The 20277-nt window shown below is 38.3% G+C and overlaps 1 protein-coding gene across 9 annotated transcripts in view; it reads left to right on the forward strand.

Annotated features, from left to right (window-relative positions):
- Nucleotides 1-20277, forward strand: part of IDE (insulin degrading enzyme) — a 135328-nt gene that overhangs the window by 91742 nt on the left and 23309 nt on the right. For 8 of the 9 annotated variants that reach the window (XM_075935171.2, XM_075935172.2, XM_075935177.2 and 5 more), the window contains 4 exons: nucleotides 6990-7134; nucleotides 13825-13935; nucleotides 17288-17408; nucleotides 18911-19002. In XM_075935171.2, the coding sequence (XP_075791286.1) occupies nucleotides 6990-7134; nucleotides 13825-13935; nucleotides 17288-17408; nucleotides 18911-19002 (469 nt within the window). Of the gene's footprint in view, nucleotides 1-6989; nucleotides 7135-7697; nucleotides 7843-13824; nucleotides 13936-17287; nucleotides 17409-18910; nucleotides 19003-20277 lie in introns of all 9 variants that reach the window. The other variant, XM_089780170.1, reaches the window with a different exon arrangement.

Consider the following 20277-nt stretch of genomic DNA (forward strand, 5'->3'; position numbering starts at 1 on the left):
TCCAAGTTTCCTGTTACTGTTTCTCCCTCTTCACTGACCAGTGGGCCTACCCTGTCCTTGGTCTTCCTCTTGCTTTTAATGTATTTATAAAAGGTCTTCTTGTTTCCCTTTATGCCTGTAGCTAGTTTGATCTCATTTTGTGCCTTTGCCTTTCTAATCTTGCCCCTGCATTCCCGTGTTGCTTGCCTATATTCATCCTTTGTTATTTGTCCTAGTTTCCATTTTTATGAGACTCCTTTTTTATTTTGAGATCATGCAAGATCTCCTTGTTAAGCCAAGCTGGTCTTTTGCCATATTTTCTATCTTTCCTACACAGCAGAATTGTTTGCTTTTGGGCCCTTAACAACGTCCCTTTGAAATACTTCCAACTCTCCTCAGTTGTTTTTCCCTTCAGTCTTGCTTCCCATGGGACCTTACCTACAAGTTCTCTGAGCTTATCAAAATCTGCCTTCCTGAAATCCATTACCTCAATTGTGCTGGTCTCCCTTCTACCTTTCCTTAAGATCATGAACTCTATTATTTCATGATCACTGTCCCCTATACTGTCTTCCACTTTCAAGTTCTCAACTAGTTCCTCCCTATTTGTTAAAACCAAATCCAGAACAGCTTCTCCTCTGGTAGCTTTTTCAACCTTCTGAAACAGAAAGTTGTCTCCAATGCAGTCCAGAAACTTATTGGATAGCCTGTGCCCCGCTGTGTTAGTTTCCCAACATATGTCTGCATAGTTGAAGTCCCACATCACCACCAAATCTTGGGCTTTGGATAGTTTTGTTAATTGTTTAAAAAAGGCCTCATCCACCTCTTCCACCTGGCTAGGTGGCCTGTAGTAGACTCCTAGCATGACATCACCCTCATTTTTTACCCCTTTTAGCTTAACCCAGAGACTCTCTACACAGCTATCTCCTACGTTCATCTCCACTTCAGTCCAAGTGTGTACATTTTTAATATACAAGGCAACCCCTCCTCCCTTTTTTCCCTGTCTGTCCTTCCTGAGCAAGCCGTACCCTTCCATACCAACATTCCAATCATGCGTCCCATCCCACCAGGTTTCTGTAATACCAATGATATCATAGTTGTATTTATTAGTTAGCAATTCCAGTTCTTCCTGCTTATTATCCATACTTCTCGCATTTGTATATAGGCATCTAAGATACTGATTTGATCTTGCCTCCCTGTTGTGCTCTGACCCTCCTTTCTCCTTGCCATTATAGGCCGTAGTCCCCCCCATTTCCAGCCCATCTCCCAGTCCTGCACATTCAGCACTTACCTGTGGGCTTTCCTCACCTGTCCCCATCAAACCTAGTTTAAAGCCCTCCTCACAAGGTTAGCCAGTCTGCGTCCAAACAAGGCCTTCTCGCTCCTGGAAAGGTGAACTCCATCTCCGCCAAGCAGTCCTTCCTGGAAGAGCACCCCGTGATCAAGGAAGCCGAATCCCTCCTGGCGACACCATCTTCGCAGCCAGGCATTCACCTCCAGGATGCACCTCTCTCTGCCCGGGCCCCTACCTTTGACAGGAAGGATCGAAGAGAATACCACCTGCGCTCCAAACTCCTCAGGCCAGAATGTCTCACTACTGCCCCTCGCAGTTATTTATACATATTGGACAGAAGAGATAAGAGGAAGGGGTTCTACTTAATGCAGAAAAAAAGAATAACAAATATGCATTGCCACATTTTTGGATACAAGAGGAGAAAGAAACCTAAGAAGAGTTCTTTCCATCTCTCTCAGCTTGGCTCTATAGACAAGTCAGAAGACTAGTGATTAATGCTATTGAATGACTGATGATAGAGTTTAAAAAAACAGCATAAGAACAAAAGAATGGCTATACTGGGTCAGACCAAAGGTCCATATAGCCAATATGCTATATTCCAACATAAGCCAGTGCCAGGTACCCCAGAGGGAATGAACAGAATAGATAACAATCTGATGCATTCCCTGTTGCTGATTCCCACTTTCTGACACACAGGTTAGGGACACCATCTGTGCCCACCCTGGCTAAAAGCCATTGATTGACCTATTCTCAATAAATGTATCTAGGTGTTATTTTTTGGAGTTTTTTTTTAACCCTGTTATAGTCTTGGCCTTCACAAGAACCTTTGCAACATAGTTCCATTGGTTCACTCTGTGCTCCGTGAAGAAATAATTTATTTGGTTTAAACCTACTGCATATTAATTTCATTTGGTGATTCTTGTGTTATGAGGAGGAGTAAATAGCACTTCTGCTTTGTCTACAATAGTAATGACTTTATAGAACTCAATCATATACCTCTAAGTTGTCTCATTTCCAAGCTGAAAAGTCAGTTTTGTCAATCTCTTATATGGAAGCCATTCTATAACTTCAATCATTTTTCAATCTGAACCTTTTCTAATTCCAAAATCTCTTTTTATGATGGCAGATACCACATCAGTAGGCAGTATTCAAGATGTGGGTGAACCATGGATTTATACAAAGGCAGTATATTTTCTGTCTTATTATCTGTCCCTTTCTTAATGGTTCCCAACATTCTGTTCCCTATTTTCACTGACACTGAATATGGAGTCAGTTATTTTCAGAGAGCTATACATGATGACGCCAAGATCTCTTTTTTGAGTGGTAACAGCTAATTTATACCCGTTGATTTTATATGTATAGTTTGGATTATGTTTTCCTACGTGCATTACTTTGCCTTTATCAACATTGAATTTCATCTGCCATTTTGTTGGCCAGTCACCCAGTTTTGACAGATCTTTTGTAGCTCTTCAGTCTGCCTGGGACTTAACTATCTTGAGTAGCTTTGTATCTGCAAATTTTGCCGCCTCTCTGTTTACCCTTTTTTCCAGATCATTTATGAATATGTTGAAAAGGATTGGTCCCAGACCTCTGTAGAACACCACTATTCATCTCTCTCTGTTCTGAAAACTGACCATGTATTTTTTACCTTTTGTTTCCAATCTTTTAATCAGTTACCAATCCAGGAGAGGACCGTCCCTCTTCTCTTATCCCATGGTAGCTAAATTGGCTTTAGAGCCTTTTAGCTCTAAAAGGGTAAGGGACCTTGTCAAAGGCTTTCTAAACATCTCACTACACTGTATCCACTGGCTCCCCCTTTTCTACATGCCCCTCAAAGAATTTTAGTAGATTAGTGAGGCATGATTTTCCTTTACAAAAACCATGTTGACTGCTCCCCGTTCATCTTATGTCTGACAATATTGTTCTTTATTGTAGTTTCAACTAGTTTGCTTGGTACTGAAGTATCAGGTTTACCAGCCTGAAATTGCCAGGATCACCTCTACAGCCCTTTTGAAAAATTGACATCATATTAGCTATCCCCCTTATTTGGTACAGAATCTGCTTTATTGACAGTTAGTAGTTCTGCAATTTCACAAATGAATTGTTTGAAAACTCTTGGGTAAATGCCATCTAGTGCTGGTGACTTACTGTTTAATTGATGAGTTTGTTCCAAAATTCTCTCTGACACCTCAGTATAGGACATAGTTTCTCAGTTTGTCACCTGAGTGTTCCTATTTGCATCTCTCTTGTCCAGTAGCCCTATTGGTTGTTTAGCAGGCTTCTTGCATCTGATGCACTTAAAAATTACAGAAAGTATACAATCTGTGTTATTGCTCAGAGGAAGTCAGCAACTATACACAAAATATTGGATTTGTACTGAATTAATCCAGGATACCAACTTTCTACTGAGTTGCTCCAACATTGTTATACCCACAATCTTGTTTAAAAATGGCAGAGTAGAAATTAGCAGTAACTGGTAAGGTTGGTAAGCTTTAAAAAAAATCCTTTTTAAAAAAAGGTTACCAACCTTACCATTTAGTGCTAATTTCTAATCTGCCATTTTTAAACAAGACTGTTGATATAGTGTTGGATCATTCTATTTTCACAAATGAATGGATAACAGTCCTAGTCCCAAGTGTCCCTTTAGTGTTTACCTGCCAAATGAATAGCAAGAGTCATAATTGCTATAGATACTGAAAATAGTCCAGAATAAAAAGTTCTAGTATCAAACTTGAGAAAATTCAGTCCATTTTGGGGTAATTGAGGCATCTAAATGCTTGACTGGTATATTACTTGGATTTCAGTATTTTATCCTGGGACATGAATAAGTGAACACATTCAGATTAGGGGTGTTGATTTAATCACAGGTAACTAATGCAGTTAATTTTTATAATCACAGTTAATGTTTTTAGTTAATAGAGATTAATCATCCTGTTACATTTAAATTGATATTCTATTTTATTACATATTTTGGATGTTTTTCTACATTTTCAAATATATTGATTTCAGTTGCAATGCAGAATACAAAGTGTACAGTGCTAACTTATTTTTATACACATATTTGCACCATAAAATGATAAAATAAATAATATTTTTCAATTCACCTCATATAAGTACTGTATTGCAATCTCTTTATTATGAAAGTGAAACTTACAAATATAATTTTTTTTTTTTTACATAACTGCATTCAAAACAAAATGATGCAAAATTTTAGAGCATACACATCCTGCATCTTAAGCAATCATTTAGAGAAACACATTTGTTTGCATTTCTGGGAGATAATGCTTCATGCTTCTTATTTACAGTGTAACCTGAAAGTGAGCACAGGTGTTTACGTGGTACTTTTGAAACCACCATTGCAAGGTATTTACGTTCCTAAAATGCTAAATATTTATATGCCCCTACATGCTTCGGCCACCATTCTAAAGAACATACTTCAATGCTCATGGCGCTTGTTTTAAAAAAATCAAATGTGACTTCACTCCTTAAGGGAGAATTGTGTCTCCTGCTCTGTTTTACCAGCATTCTGCCATTTATTTCATGTTATAGCAGTGTCGGATGATGACCCAACACATATTCATTTTAAGAACACTTTCACTGCAGATTTGATAAAAAGCAAAGAAAGTACCAATGTGGGATTTCTAAAGATAGCTACAGCACGCAACCCAAAGTTTTAAGAATCTGACATGATTTCTAAATCTGACAGCAGTTGTGGAACATTTTTCAGAAGTCTTTAAAGAATAATACTCCAATGCAGAAACTTACAGAACCCAAACCTCCAAAAAAGAAAATTAACCTCCTACTGGGTGGCATCTGACTCAGATGATATAAACATACATTAGTCTGCTCTGTTTTGGACCATTATTGAGCAGAGCTTGTCATGAGCATGGACGCATGTCCTCTGGAATGGTTGTTGAAGCATGAAGAGACACAAGTCCTTAGCACATCTGACACACAAATATCTTTCAATGTCGGCTATTACAGTGTCATGCATACACCTGTTCTCTCTTTCAAGTGGTATTGTAAATAAAAAGCAGGCAGCATTTTCTCCCATAAATATAATTGTTTCTCCAATCAATTGCCTGAACAAGAAGTAGGATTGAGTGGACATGTCAGCTCTAAAATTTCACATTTTTAAAATGCAGGTTTTTTTGTGCATAATTCTATATTTGTAAGTTAAAGTTTCACGATAGAGATTGTACTGCAGTACTTACGATGGGGGACATGAAAATTATTATTGGTTTTGTTTTTACAGTGCTAATGTTTGTAATGAAAAGTAAAGTGAGCACAACTTACTTTGTTCTGTGTTGTAATTGAAATCAATATATTTAAAAATGTATAAAACCCCCAAAATAATTACATAAACAGTATTATATTACTCATGATTGTAACTAATTGTACAATTAAAAATTTAATTTTTTAAATTACTTGCTGTCCCTAATTCAAATTAGTCTGTTGTTGGAATGTTCCTTTTGTAGATAAAAGGTAATGCAAATAAGAGGCCCATACTAACCTGACTCATTCTAGGTGCATGCTTATACCAGCCAAACCAGTGCTGGTAATGCTGTACTAGGTTGTCAACTTTCACTGAATTGGAAATCAGATTCTGAAGGGCCACTTGGACTGCCAATTTCTGTAACAGAAAATATCCTTATAGTTCCTCTTGTAGTTCTATTCCCTAACTTTAGCAGGGTGGGAGAGAGACAGAGATCCAGGTTTTGATTTAAAAAACAAAGAACTTTATTTTGTAAACCTTTTGCAGCTCATCTTTAGTCTTTGCCACAGATGTGTATTGGAAATAGGACTTATCTTCTTGTATGTGATGAACACTAATATGTATTTGATAATCAGTATTTCTACCAGGAATTATTTCATATACTGCGTATTATGTCTGTGAAATTTATAATACATTTATGTACATACACATGCATATATAATGCAATTAAAATAAATATCTGACCAAAGTAGGAATAAATTATTATTAGTTTTGACTTAGCTTGTAGTGCTCTAATAAATACCAATATTTAACAAATATCAATATTGTTGAAACATGGCTTGAGTCTTTGAGTTGCCATTCTCTTTTTAAGAGATATATGTAGCTGCTATATATGGTTAAATATCACTAACATAACACTGGAACCTGTACAGTTGTTTTCATTAAAAATATACAGTTTATCTCATACAGTTACTATACCATGGAATGGGAGATGGTGCAGTTATTTCCTGATCTGAGTATAGGAAATTCTGCAGTACCTTGCATATAATGGTTTAGTAATTGTTCATCTCTATAAATAGCAACTATTATATTTTCTAATAGCACAAAAATATTAATCTACTTAATGTTTAGAAATTGGACGTATCTTATTTATGTTGAATACTTGGGGTTTGTTTAAATTATGCACTTGATGGAGTCTGACTTGAGCAGCAGAGTCAATATAGCATGGCATGATTTATCAGTTTAAAAAGAAAAGAGATTTAGGTTAAAGTCATGAATGTGTATTTATAATTGGGCAATGCTGAAACTATAAGAGAATCAACATGTATTTTTGGTTATCTGTGTGTTTTATTTTGAAATAGTAATGCTTTATAAGGGGGATCCAATAACATGGTATATTCAAATATTAAATGTTCTTGAGCTCAACTTAAAGCCCCAACATTAATAATAATTAAATATTAAATTAATTAAACCAGATATTTTGCTTTCAACATTTTCTTCCAGCCCATTTGCTTACGTGGATCCCTTGCATTGTAACATGGCCTATTTGTACCTTGAACTACTCAAAGACTCCCTCAACGAGTATGCATATGCAGCAGAACTAGCTGGCTTGAACTATGACCTCCAAAATACCATCTATGGGATGTATGTAAGTACTCAAATCAAGGAAAATCTTAGAGCCTTAAATCTACTTCCACTTAATCAAAAATTTTTATATTGATTTGATGGAAGCATTTTTATTTTTTAAAAAATGGCTTTTATTCCATTGATGGTTTAAGTCTTTTTTGTTTTTTTTTCCTTTTAAAAATCTTGATAGCTAACCATACTTTCTCATAATTTGAATGCTAAGTTGAATCTTGTTCCTAGTCTTCAACAATATTTCCATTTATACTAAGCAAATTTACTTATTTTTTTTACATCTTTCATCAGATTAGTTTCCTCCAAAAAAGGAAAAGAAAAAAGTGATTTTGATCCTAATTCTGAGTTTTGATTTAGTTTCGTTCTATGTCAAATTGATATTGGAAAAACTTTCTGACCAAGGAAAAAAAATCTTCACATTGCTACTTAATAGGTGGTTCACTTCAACTTTCTCTTCTAAGAGACACTAATAACGAGGCTGCATATACATACTCTTCAGTCATGTTTCTTCATCCATTACTATGTCACTGCTTGAGGGTATCAAAGCATTTCTTTTGTTTTTCTTTTTGTTAGTCGCTACATTTATGCTGATCCTCTCCATTGCAACATGACATACCTGTTTATCAGGTTATTGAAGGATGATTTAAAAGAGTATACATATGCAGCACGCCTCTCAGGTTTGATCTATGGCATTGCATCAGGAATGAATGCAATTCTTGTAAGTAATAAAAAATACAGGAAGAAGTGAAGACAGCTTGAGAGTTAATTTGAGCTTGGGGAAAACATTAACTTCTGCATTTCTAAACAAGTTGGTTAATGATTTTTTCCTTGCATCTATCTCATGACTGAAAAATACCCACAGTTTTTTTAATCATTAGTGAATGATTTGGTTAATTAGTCAATGTGTGCACGCTGCAACTCTGTGTGTTCTAATACACATTTTTATTTGCTTGCACAGTAACTCTGAAAGTGTTATGGTGTGTTAGTATATGGAATGGATTAATTCTGAATTTTCAAAATAAAAAGCATTTTGTATTGTAGGAATATTAACCCTCTAGATTTACTATATACTTAGTTCCTTTAATTCAGCAGCACTGAGCTATGAATCCATTTGTGCATGTTTGTATCAGACTAATACATGTTTGTGAATTTGCTTTGAAGTTGATTTTTGTCAACCATTTTAAAATCCAAAACTATGGCATTTTTTTCAATATTTATTAATCTTATAATGTATTGTCACTTCTTTAGGCTTTCCTAAGATATTTCTGATAATTATCCAAAACTTGCTTGCAGTTGTGTTAAAGGCCTTTTATTAACAATTTTTATTTAACACACCAGCAACCTCGGGAAAAAAAGAACACTATATTTATAGGAATCTAAGAAGACCTTAATGGACAGAGTATGATCTGTACTGCCTTTGAATTTTCTATGCTCAAAGGCACTCAATATCTGTGCCATTGTGACTTCAACTCCACAAATCCTGTTTCCAGTGGTTCCACATAACTGCCTGAAAATATATACATATTTTTTTATTCTGAAAGCTTCCTAACATTTTAAAATTAAGTGGTCCGAGTTAATCATAAAAGAAAGCAAACTTATTTGCTGTCAGATTTTTACAGTTTTTTATAAGCAGTTAAGTTCATATCTTGGAAACTTATTTTAAAATTATGCAAAGATTCCAGTTTCATGCTGTAAAGTGATATTAATCTGAATTGGTATCTGGAACCCTCAGTTTATATATCTATATATTTATTTACAGTATTGCACAAGATCTGTGATAGGTATTCCGCCATTCTGTAGTGCATACATACTTTAGATATGCTTTTATAATGTTGATATCCTAAAAAAGGATGAATGTTACATGAAAAGCGGAGCATTATATGTGATGTACATACATTTCTATACCACACATTATTGTAGTATCTAAGTTATCACATAATGTTTAAGATCTACCCAAGTATATTATTTATTATGACTTTGTATCAGCCATTGCCATAAAATGCATTTTTTGATATCTACATCAGTCATATGGTAGATTATTCAATATTTTAATAATAATGGAGAAAAACCACTTCCCACCATATAGCTGAAATCTCATATCCAGAGCTTCCAATCATAACTACAATATTTTATTCGTCCCTTGGAAAGATTGCCTTTGTGTCCTGGAAGATTATCAAGGAGGCACAGAGGAGAGATAAGTGACTATAGAGGCAAAATCGAATGGACATCTTAGATGTCTGTGTATTAATGCAAGAAGTATGGAGAATAAACAGGAAGAACTAGAAATATTAATAATCACAGTCATGACATAATTGGCATCACAGAAACTTGGGATAATTCACATGATTGGAATATTGATATAGATGGGTACAGCTTGTTCAGTAGGGAGAGGCAGCGAAAAAAGAGAGGAGGTATTTCATATAAAGATAAGAAGTAAAAACCAAGGGTAATGTCATGGTATGGGCCTATAGTTGGCCACTTAACCAGGAAGACGGGGCAGATGACATTTTTTTAAAATTAACAAAATCATTCAAACCAAAGGACTTGATGGTATTAGTCTCTTAGCTTCAATTATCCAGACACCTCTTTGGGAAAATAATATAGCAGGGTACAGGTTACCCAGCTAGTTCTCAGGGTGGCACTGGAAACAACAATTTATTACAGAGCATAGAGGAAGTAACGGGAGAGAGGCTGCTGTACAGGTCTGCCACCAGAGGGGGAACAAAGGGGTAATTTAAAAGGTTTGAGGGGCTCCCAGCCATCACTGACAGTGCAGCAGGGCTAAGGCAGGCTTCCTGCTGCTCCACTCCCAGAAGTGTCTGGCAGATCCCTGCAGCCCTGGGGGGAGCGTAGGATCTCTGCATGCTGCCCCCACCCTAAGTATTGACTACAGTGGGCAGTATTACCAATGGGAGCTGTAGAGTGGTGCCTATGTGCAGTGGCATGTGGCCTCTGCCGTACCTGCCTAGGAGCCACTGTGACATGGGTGTGTCAGTCGCTTTCAGAAGCTACCTGAGGTAAGTGCCACCCCACTTACCTCTTTCTTTACCCCAACTCCTGTCCCAGCCTAGAGGCTGCATCCCACATTCAAACCCCCTCTCAGATCCAGCACTTCTCACTCCCTCACACACTCCCTGCCAGAGCCTGCAACCCCACTGGCACCGAACCTTCCTGTCCCATCCAGAGGCTAGACCTCCTCCCATATCTCAACCCCCCGTCCAACCCTGATAATAGTGAATGAGGGTGGGGAAGAGCAAGTGACGGAGGGAGGAAAGGGGGCAGTGATCAGAGGCAGAGTCTCGGAAAAGAGGCAGGGCAAAAATCTTTGGTTTTGCACAATTACAGTTGGCAACCCTATGGGTTGGGCATGTGGAAGACCTAGTTGTGCCAGAAGAACTTACCCCACAATGCAACCAGCAGTTTGTAGGTGCAGCACCACCAACACAGTGTTTGGTAGACTGTATCCAGTAGACACAGCCAGGAGTGGCCCTAGACGAGCTTCTGGCAACTGGCGCCCTAAGCGAAATGCGCGATCGGCACCCCTGCCTCTAAAGCCCTCAACGGCCATTTATCTTGGTGCCCTAGGCAAGTGCCTAGTTCGCCTGTATTGAAGGGCCACCACTAGGCACAGCTTAGGAGAGGGGGCAAAGGGGATCTATTGGCTGTTTTGCCCTAGGGCCTGGGATTGCTGTCAGTGGGCCTGCTGTCTTAGATTTGATTTTGACAAATAGCAAGGAACTGTTTGAAAATTTGAAGATGAAAAGCAATTGCATGAGTTTGTGGTAGGAGAGAAGAACAATAGTAATGGACAGTTGACTTCAAGATGGCAGAGTTTTGCAAACCCAGAGACTTGGTAGGTAAGATCCCATGTGAAACAAGTGTAGGGCGGGGAAAGGTTCAGGAGAGCTGGCAGTTTTTAAAAGATACGTTGTTAAAAGTGTAAGAGAAAACTATTTCAATGCATAGACAGGAAGCATGATAAGAGAGCATGCTGGCAGTACCAAAAGATTTTTAATGACCCAAAACTCAGTTTCCACTTTTTGTATGAGTCAAATTATGAAACATTGATATTAAAACATAAACGCCCACCAGAAGCTTATGGGGCAAAATCCGAAAAACAAGGCATAAAACAAGATGAAGAATTAGGTAGGAATACTAAGGGTAACAAAAAACCTTTTACAAGTACATTAGAAGTAACGGGAAGATCAGGATAGGTCCATTACTCAATGAAGGGAGAGAGAGGGAATAAGAGAAAACACAGCAAAAGCCAAAGTGTTAAAAGCCTTTTTCCCCAAAAAGATTATCAGCGATTGGATGGTTAATGTCATGGTAGGATCTGAGGCCAAAATAGGAAAGGGAAAAAAAAAAAGTTAAGACTCACTTAAACAATTTAGATGCCTTCAGTTTGGCAGGATCTGGCTAAATACATCCTAGAACACTTAAGGAAGTGGCTGAAGAGATCTTTGAGCCATTAGTGATTATCTTTCAGAATTTTTGGTGGATGGGAGAGTCCCCAGAGGACTTGAAAATTGCAAATATAGTGCTCAACCATATCTATAAAAAGGGGAATAAGGGCAACCCAGGGAGTTATAAGCCAGTCACTTTAACTTCAGTACCCAGAAAGATAACGGAGCAAATAAACAATTGGTTTGTAAACACCTAAAAAATAATGAAGTGAGAAGTAACAGTCAACATGGATCTGTCAAGAACAAATCATGTCAAACCAACCTAATATCTCTTTTTGATAGAGTAATAGGCCTTGTAAATGGGGGGAAGCAAAGCTACAATACATTTTTACTTTAGCGAGGCTTTTGATACTTAAGGACTAGAACAAATTATCTATGCAGTTTATGGAACCTCCATCCCTGGAGGTATTTAAGAACAGGTTAGACAGATAACTAAAAGTGATGGTCTAGATCAGTGTTTCTCAACCTTTTTTTATAAAGTACCTCTTTAAAAACAAAAAATTATAAGTACCCCAGTACCTACAGTTTTCAGACGCACACAATTTTTTTCTACTATTGCAACATATTTGCTCAAACAACTTAATCATAGCTGGGCGGGTGATAAAATTTTTGGGTGTAAAAAGTACAAAAATAATAAAACACTGTCAAACTTAAAACAAAAATTCAGTTTTCTCCAAATTTTAGTTGTGTTGACGTACCCCCCAGACTTCTCTCGAGTATCTCTAAGGGTACTTGTACCACTGGTTGAGAAACACTGGTCTAGATAATACTTAGACATGCCTCAGTGCAGGGGACTAAAATAAATGACATATAAAGGTCCCTTCTAGTACTACATTTCTGTGATTCTCTCATAATACTGTGTCCCCCTTTCAATTCTTGGAAACAGGATTTAGATCTTGTATTCTCCTTTATGTTTGGAGCCTTTCTTATCAGATAGGCTACATAATTATATCATGGTATGAAGAGTCTTTCTTTATGCTTTATAGATACTCATTTTGTAATTTAGATGATTAATACCATATGCATATTACACTGTATGAAGCCTTATCAATACTTTTATAGCGATGCTCATATCTTGCAACATTTCAGACTAACACCTGTGGTTTTTTATTAAGCTAGCATCATACCTTCTTTTATCAATGCAGGTGCCCACACTGACCCTAGTGTAATGATATTATTTAATATAACTCCAGTAAAATTTGTGTATTTATGGGTCACAAAGAAAAATCAAATATCAAGTTGAAAATAGGTTTCTGGGTGTAACATTTGAAGAGAGCAGGAAGCTAACTTTTATTGGTATAATGAGAAGTCCAGAGTGAAAAACAATTTTGATTACTTCAAACATATATTGTTGACTAGATCCCATCCTAATGAACAGTCTATACTCATACACATTGCTGCTTTATTAAGCTGCAGTAAATGTATACAGGTTGTACCTTCCAAATTCAGGATTCTCTCATCCGGCAACATCCGTGGTCCTGGATGACCATGGATGTTCCTGGATGAGAGTTCCTTGGGGCAGGAGGGCCAGCAGCTGGGAGCCTGGTGCAGCCCCGTGAGTGTGCTAGCAGCAGGGCCGCAACATTCTGGGCGGAGTGCGATCCGGGTTGTCTGCTCCCTGGCAATGGTGCCAGGACCGCAGCAGCCCAAGAGGGGAAGCCTAGTCAGGCTGCAGCAGCCTGTGCAGTGGCAGTGGAGCCGGGGCTGTGGCCACAGCAGCCCGGGAGAGGAAGCTGTCCGGGGCTGTGGCAACCTGGCAGAATCAGCTCAGCTGGGGCCATGTGCCACCTGGCAGCAGGGTTGGGGCTGTGGCAGCCCGATCAGGCAGTGTGCTATTTGGCAGTGGGGCTGGAGCTGCTCAGCCAGCAGCGGAGTCAGGGCTGGGGGGTGGCCCGCAGACAGCCCAGCTGGGCTGACAGAGCTGGCAGCAGGCTGAGGAGCTATATCAGAGGACCTCCCATTGTCCAGCAAATTCCCTCATCTGGGACAATCCGGTCCCAAGGGTGCTGGACAAGAGAGGTCCAACCCACATTTGTTCTTTGCATCTAAAATCACCAAGACATGCAATATTGTCTTCATCAATATTATAGCACCTTGTGAGTAAAAGTGATTTTAGATTAACAGCCAAATATGTGTGTGTTTCTAATTGTGATGAGTTTTAGAACATTAAACATTGTTTAGAAATTGCTCTTTGACTTTTCATGTTTACATCAACTTAGTCACTCTTTCCATAGCTTTCTGTAAAAGGATATAATGACAAGCAGCATATCTTGTTAAAGAAGATCATTGAGAAAATGGCCACGTTTGAGATTGATGAGAAAAGATTTGAAATTATCAAGGAAGCGGTAAGCTCTGTGGAAATTGAATGTGATTGGGATAACTTAAAGCAGAATACATAGACTATGAGTGAAATGTGAACATTTTTATGGAATTTGAAAGCTAAATTTGCCCAGAAGTACAGGGTGAAATCCTAGCCCACTGAAGTTGATGGGAATTTGGCTATTGGTGGTTTGGCTACAAGTTCATCCAAAGTATTTAAATGTCAGTTATACAGTTTCAAAATTATTGGCCCTATGGTCTTTATTCAGGCAAAATGTGTGAGCTTTTTGTGTTAATTTCTGATTATACCTTTTATTTTATAAAAGAAGTAGAACAGTGGTTCTCAAACTTTTCCATATTCCAATCCCATTTACAACAAGAAAAAAAAAGCCTTAGAATTTGTCTGTTCTAGCCATAAAGAAACAGGATGGATGGGAGGGGGGGGGGATGGTTGTGACCTCCCCTCAACACAGGGGATCATAACCATTTTATGGTGTAGAATAAGGAGTACATGAGGTATATTCAGAATTCTGGAAATGAAAACAAATTTCAATTATCCATATTCATACACTGCATTTTACAATTGTTTTTTATTTTTGAAATTGATAACCTCTTCTTTGTTACATCTTTTAGTCCAATCTGGAAATGTAATTTTTTATATTAGAATTGTCTGCATAAGAAGAAAGCATTCTATGGTATAACAGACTTTTAATTTTAATATTCAACTAGGTGAACATCAAATTTAAGGAAGACTTAGTCTAAAATCAGAGTTTATGTATATGTGGCTTGTTGAATCTCATCACTGTAGTAAACGGACACAAATGGCAATATAAAATAGACAAAAAATCAATTTAAAACTAGGGAGGCCTCAAAGACATTTCTAAATACATCTATGCAATATATAAGTAAAATGAATAGTATTTTGGAATTTTCTGAGATGCTTTCTCATTTATGTCTATAGAATTCAGCAGAGTTTTATCTTGGAATTTATTTTTCATTATTTTGCTATCAAGTACAATTTATATTGTATGTGTATCCTTGCATATTGCAACATAATGGAAAAAACAAAAACCATCAATCTAAAGAAGAGAGGTTGCTTTTTCTTCTCCCACAAGCTCATCTGTATCCGCTTCTTTCTTCTGAAGCAGGTTAAAGGGGAATGCATTCTCCACCAACTTTCCTCTCTCCCCAAAACACTGAGAGATGCATGGGATGTGGTGCTATCTGCCCTTCAAAGCTGTTTCCAGCTGACTGCTTTTAACCTCCACCTTCCCCTTGTATGAAGTTTAAGGGGTTGAAATAAGTGGGTTGTCCCCTTGCTTCAGTAGACATTTGGAGCCCTAATCCTGTTCCACCTTTTCTTGAAGGGGATGCCTTCCCTAAATCCACTTCCACTTCCAGTTTTACAAGAACTGGACTTCATGTGCAATAAAGTAGCTTCACTGGGCAATGGACACCTGGCACCTGCTAAGTTGTAACATCCTGATTTGCCCTACAAGGTCCCTGAGCTGCTTTGGGGAAGGAAAAACAGCCCCCCCCATGTTCAGATTGGCCACAGTGTGAGTTCTTCCCACTTACAAATGAGGCAATTAGTACAGTGCCCATAACAGAGAGGAAAAACATCCAGTCCTAAACTAATCCTGGGTTAGGTGGTGGGGCTCAGGCTGGAGGAACTAGGGTTTATGTACTTTCCCAGTTCTGCAAGGGCCAGTGGGTTACTTAAGTCCTACTGATCTGCCTACTATCTTAGGTGATGCTTCCACCCTCTGGCCACATCTTCTCAATTCCCAAGTGGAAGGGGACTCCTGAAGGAGACACTTCTCCTTTTTTCTTGTCAGTTCAGACAAAGCCCTCTTACTTTGAGTTTACAGGGGTTGCATATCCCACTTACTCACTGGCCTCTGAAAAACAGCTAACTTTCTCTTGTGAAAGGGAGAGTATGCTTATAAGTAGTTGTTTAGACCCAGTAGATTCCACATTGCAAAGAATGTTAGCTTCCCCTTCCTGGTTGAACAGATGTCTGTGTTTGTTTTGCCTGGATGCAAACTGAGTAAAAGGAAGGCTGTCACAGCCTTGCTCCTCTTCTTCTTACATCTATACCCATCAAGGGGAAAACCTGCTAGCTGGCCCAGCCTCTAACAGTGTGAGAATAGCTCACTGGACAATTATAGTTTGCAATTACATGTTGGACCTCACTGGTCCTGAACGAGGGGATTTGCTGGACCAGGGAAGGTCCCTCCCCTTGTGGCCGTGCTGCCCCTAGGCTAGGGTTCCAGCCTGCCCCCGCTGCTACTTCAGCCCCCCTGCCCTCCGGGGCTCTGCGTGGTCCCACTGCTGCTGGGACCAGAGCACCACAGCCAGACTATGCAGCCAGGACAGAGTGCCGTAGTTGCCTGGCTCTGCAGCTGAGACCAGCGTTCTGCAGCCAGGGTGGAGGCAGCAGAGCTCTGGTCCCATCTCAACGCCAGTATTTCCCAGCCGCTGGAGCTCCACAGCCAGGAACATAAGAACGGTCAGACTAAAGGTCCATCTAGCTCAGTATCCTGTTTGCTGGACAGGTCCATGGCCATTACCAGGCTAGAGCTCCCCAGCTGTGGGGTCAGGGAGCTCTGCTGGAGCCAGAACTCCCTGCCATGCTGTCTGTCCTCACGTCTCCCCATAAATAATAATAAATAATGTATGGAGATATACCTATCTCATAGAGCTGGAAGGGACCTTGAGAGGTCATCGGGTCCAGTCTCCTGCCCTCACAGCAGGACCAAGTACTGTCCCTGATCCCTACATGGCCCCTTCAAGGATTGAACTCACAACCCTGGGTTTAGCAGGCTAATGCTCAAACCACTGAGCTATCCCTCCTCCACACATTCTGGGCTCTTAGGAGAACCACCTGTGCCCTTTATGGCGCTCCTGCCCCGCCATGAGCTCGCCCTCTTCCTGTGCTCTGTGGTCCAGGAGCATCCATGGTCCATGCTAGACCAGTTAAGGGAGGTACAACCTGTATAGTTTAGAAGTTGACACAGAATATATAGGTCATGACTAGAGTGAGTTAACTGATTTGAAATATTAGTTTGGCGTTATCCGTCTTTATGAAATAATGGAAAATTGCACTCTGAGAATAAATTTTTTGTCAAAATTGAAACTTGTTTAGCTATTCCAGTTTAGTCCCTAGCCATGTCCTTATGTAAGCAAATCTATAACATCATGAGAATAGTTCACTTCCATTATTACACGACACAAGAATAGCGATAATGTGGCTACTGGCTTCTGGAATGTGGGGATTTTGGTTGCATACAAAGCCAGCTAGTTCAGGGGTGATACTGCTGTTGTATTTAGAAGCTGAGTTTGGTGGTAACTGAATATCCTTTTTAAATTTGTTAGTACATGAGATCACTTAACAACTTTCGAGCTGAACAACCTCACCAGCATGCTATGTATTACCTCCGACTGTTGATGACTGAAGTTGCTTGGACCAAAGATGAATTAAAAGAAGCTCTAGATGGTGAGTTCCTGCTAATTTTTAACTTGGGAATCACTGGGCCCTAAATGTTTTGTTCTGAATGTCTATATAGTGTAAAGTAAGGTGATTCTCAGTGAGCCCTACTGAAGTAAGGGGCAAAATTAGCATTAATTTCAGCAAGAGCAGGGTCAGCCTGATAAAGGACATTCCTTTCCTCCTTTTGAGAACTGCAGATTCTTTTTTGCATTGGCTATCATCTGTCCCTTAATGTAATCAATTTCAAGCTTAATACGGAGTGTGCTTAATATGGCAATTTAACACAGATGTGCTCTTTGAAGAGGTTAAAGTCCATCTTGCAACATTATAGTTCTGCTTGAGAAACACTGATTTTTTTGTTTGATTTTTATTACCATCACCCTCGCTACTACTGCCAGACAGCCCCACCCCTGTGTACTGCCAACAAATGGTTTTGTTTTTTTTAAAATCAGAATTAAGAGTGTAATTATGCAAACAATAAGAGACCCTTTGCCTTTCTAGGAGACATATATTTAAATATCAGACATGACTAAGGAAGTGAAAGCCGCTAATATTTGATTTGGCAAAGGAAAAAAGTGGAAATTATGTGTGTTTTTGGGAGGACATTGCATGGGGTTGAGAGAAAAAATTAAATATTGATGATATTTTTAGGATAAAGACATCTACCTATCTTAGGTACATATATGCCCTCCATTGCAATAGTAACTGATTGAGTACCTCACAGTTGTTAATGCATTCATCCTCAGAACACCTCTTTGAGATGGGGAAATGCTATTATCCCCATTTTATGACAAGAAAATGAGGCACAGAAAAAAATAAAGAACTTTCCCTATGTCACACAGGGAATCTGTAGCAGAGCCAGTGAATAGACCCCCATGTCTCCTGACTCCAAAACCAGTGCTCTTATCAAGCGGCCTTCATTCTGCTCTTAGTCTACCGATTCTCTTGATTCTAACTTGTAAATTGTATTTTGCTTCATAAAAAGAATAATACTAATTGGAAAGTTTAAAATATGAAAATGTGTGTACATTAGTAAATTAAGAATTATTTTTATGTATGATTTAGTGCTAAATTACTATCAAACTATGAAATTTGAATTGAAATTATCTTAGTTTAGATAATGCACTGTACCTTGCAGGAGAATTATAAGCCACATATTCTTTATGTAGTTAATAACTACAGCTTTATCTCTCAGCACCACCTGAATGATTGTAACTATTTTCTCTGGAGAGTGAATGTGTGTTCAGCATGATTAGAGAGCAGGCTTTTTTCCTTAATGGAATCTGGGTCAGATGCTGTGTGAATTCTAAGCAAAAGAAACTCTGTAATGAGTGCTGATATTTAAACTTACACACTTTCCACAATGAATGTTTAAGGAAAAATCCCTTGTTTATAATTATTATGATTTTCCCTTCTCCAAGAAAATCACCAGCAGATATGATGTGGTTGATTCCTTGAAATGTAAAAAAAAAAAATGATTGATTTAACTGTCTATTTATCTATTCTAGATGTCACTCTTCCTCGCCTCAAGGCCTTTATATCTCAGCTGTTGTCACGGTTACACATTGAGGCTCTTCTCCATGGCAATATAACAAAACAGGTCTGAAATTTTCTTTAATAGAAACAGTTGGTATTAAAAAGAGCATTTAGCTGTAAAAAAGCTAAATATTAAGTGAAGACTATGCCTATTTGGAAAAAATAGTTTTAAAATTTGGGATGATTAAATAAACCCTAAAACCTAAGGGTTTATTAACTCTTCCCAAATTTTAAAACAATTTTTGCCAAAGTCTTTGCTTTATTTTTATTTTTAGATGTGTTACAACAGGTTTATCATGATGATTTTTCTTCTGTCAGGCTCAATGCTACACTGAATGTTGATCTTTGAGATTTGCTATAATAGAAAATAGTTTATAATCTAAATATTTTAAAGTCTGCATTGCATTGCTGTCTATATTTATCCACGGAACAATGCTCCAGAGGTTGATCTTCAATTTAGTGGGTCTAGTAAGGACTCGCTAAATTGAATGTTGAGGGTGCCCCCATTGATACCAGTACTCCTGCTCCTCACAAAGAGTAAAGGGAGTCAGTGGAAGCATTTCTCCTGTTAACCTCCCACTGTGGGGTGGGTGTCAAAGTTCGAATCCAGGTATGTTGACTCTGACTGCACAATTAACATAGGTAGAGTTGCGTATCTTAGTTTAAACTTATCCTCTAGTGTAGACCTGGCCTATGTAATTCAGATTGCAAAAGTAACCATTTACAAGCTTCAGATATGTGAAACAGTTGACTAATAAAAGTTTAAAACATTCAGAATCCTTCAAAATGAAGCATTTAGTACAGGGCTAAAGGGGAATGTGGATCCATAACTCAGACTTCCAGTCACTTTTCCTTGTGAGAACAAAAGGGCACAGCTAGTAAGAGGCACAAATTATTTATTGTGTATTAAAACTGTAATTCTATAACACATTTATCCAAGGATCTGAGTGCATTTTCAAACACTGCATGTCACAATAATTTTCTGAGAGCGTTAAAATATTAAAATGTCTGTATCTATTCCCAGGAGGCTGCTATAGCTGCGTTCCCAATAACATCATGTCAGAAATGCTGTTATATTAGTCTAGTGAAAGTACACTAGCACTAAAACTCTTTAGGTCATCACTAAAGTGTATGGAGAGGGAAGTAGCTAGCAGCAGTGAGTGAAAGAAAAAAAGAACCAGGATAAGATATATAAAGTTTCAGCTTTAAATAAGAGTGCCAGAAAAGTTGCTTTTTAATTTTTTACCTTTTTTTGTGGAAATGTAAACGAAAGAATAATCTTATCTTCCCCCTACTCTATTTATATAAACAAGATTATTTAAATTCCCCTGTAAATCAC

The sequence above is a fragment of the Pelodiscus sinensis genome, chromosome 8 (assembly GCF_052426305.1).
Source record: "Pelodiscus sinensis isolate ZL-2025 chromosome 8, ASM5242630v1, whole genome shotgun sequence".
NCBI lineage: Eukaryota > Metazoa > Chordata > Testudines > Trionychidae > Pelodiscus > Pelodiscus sinensis.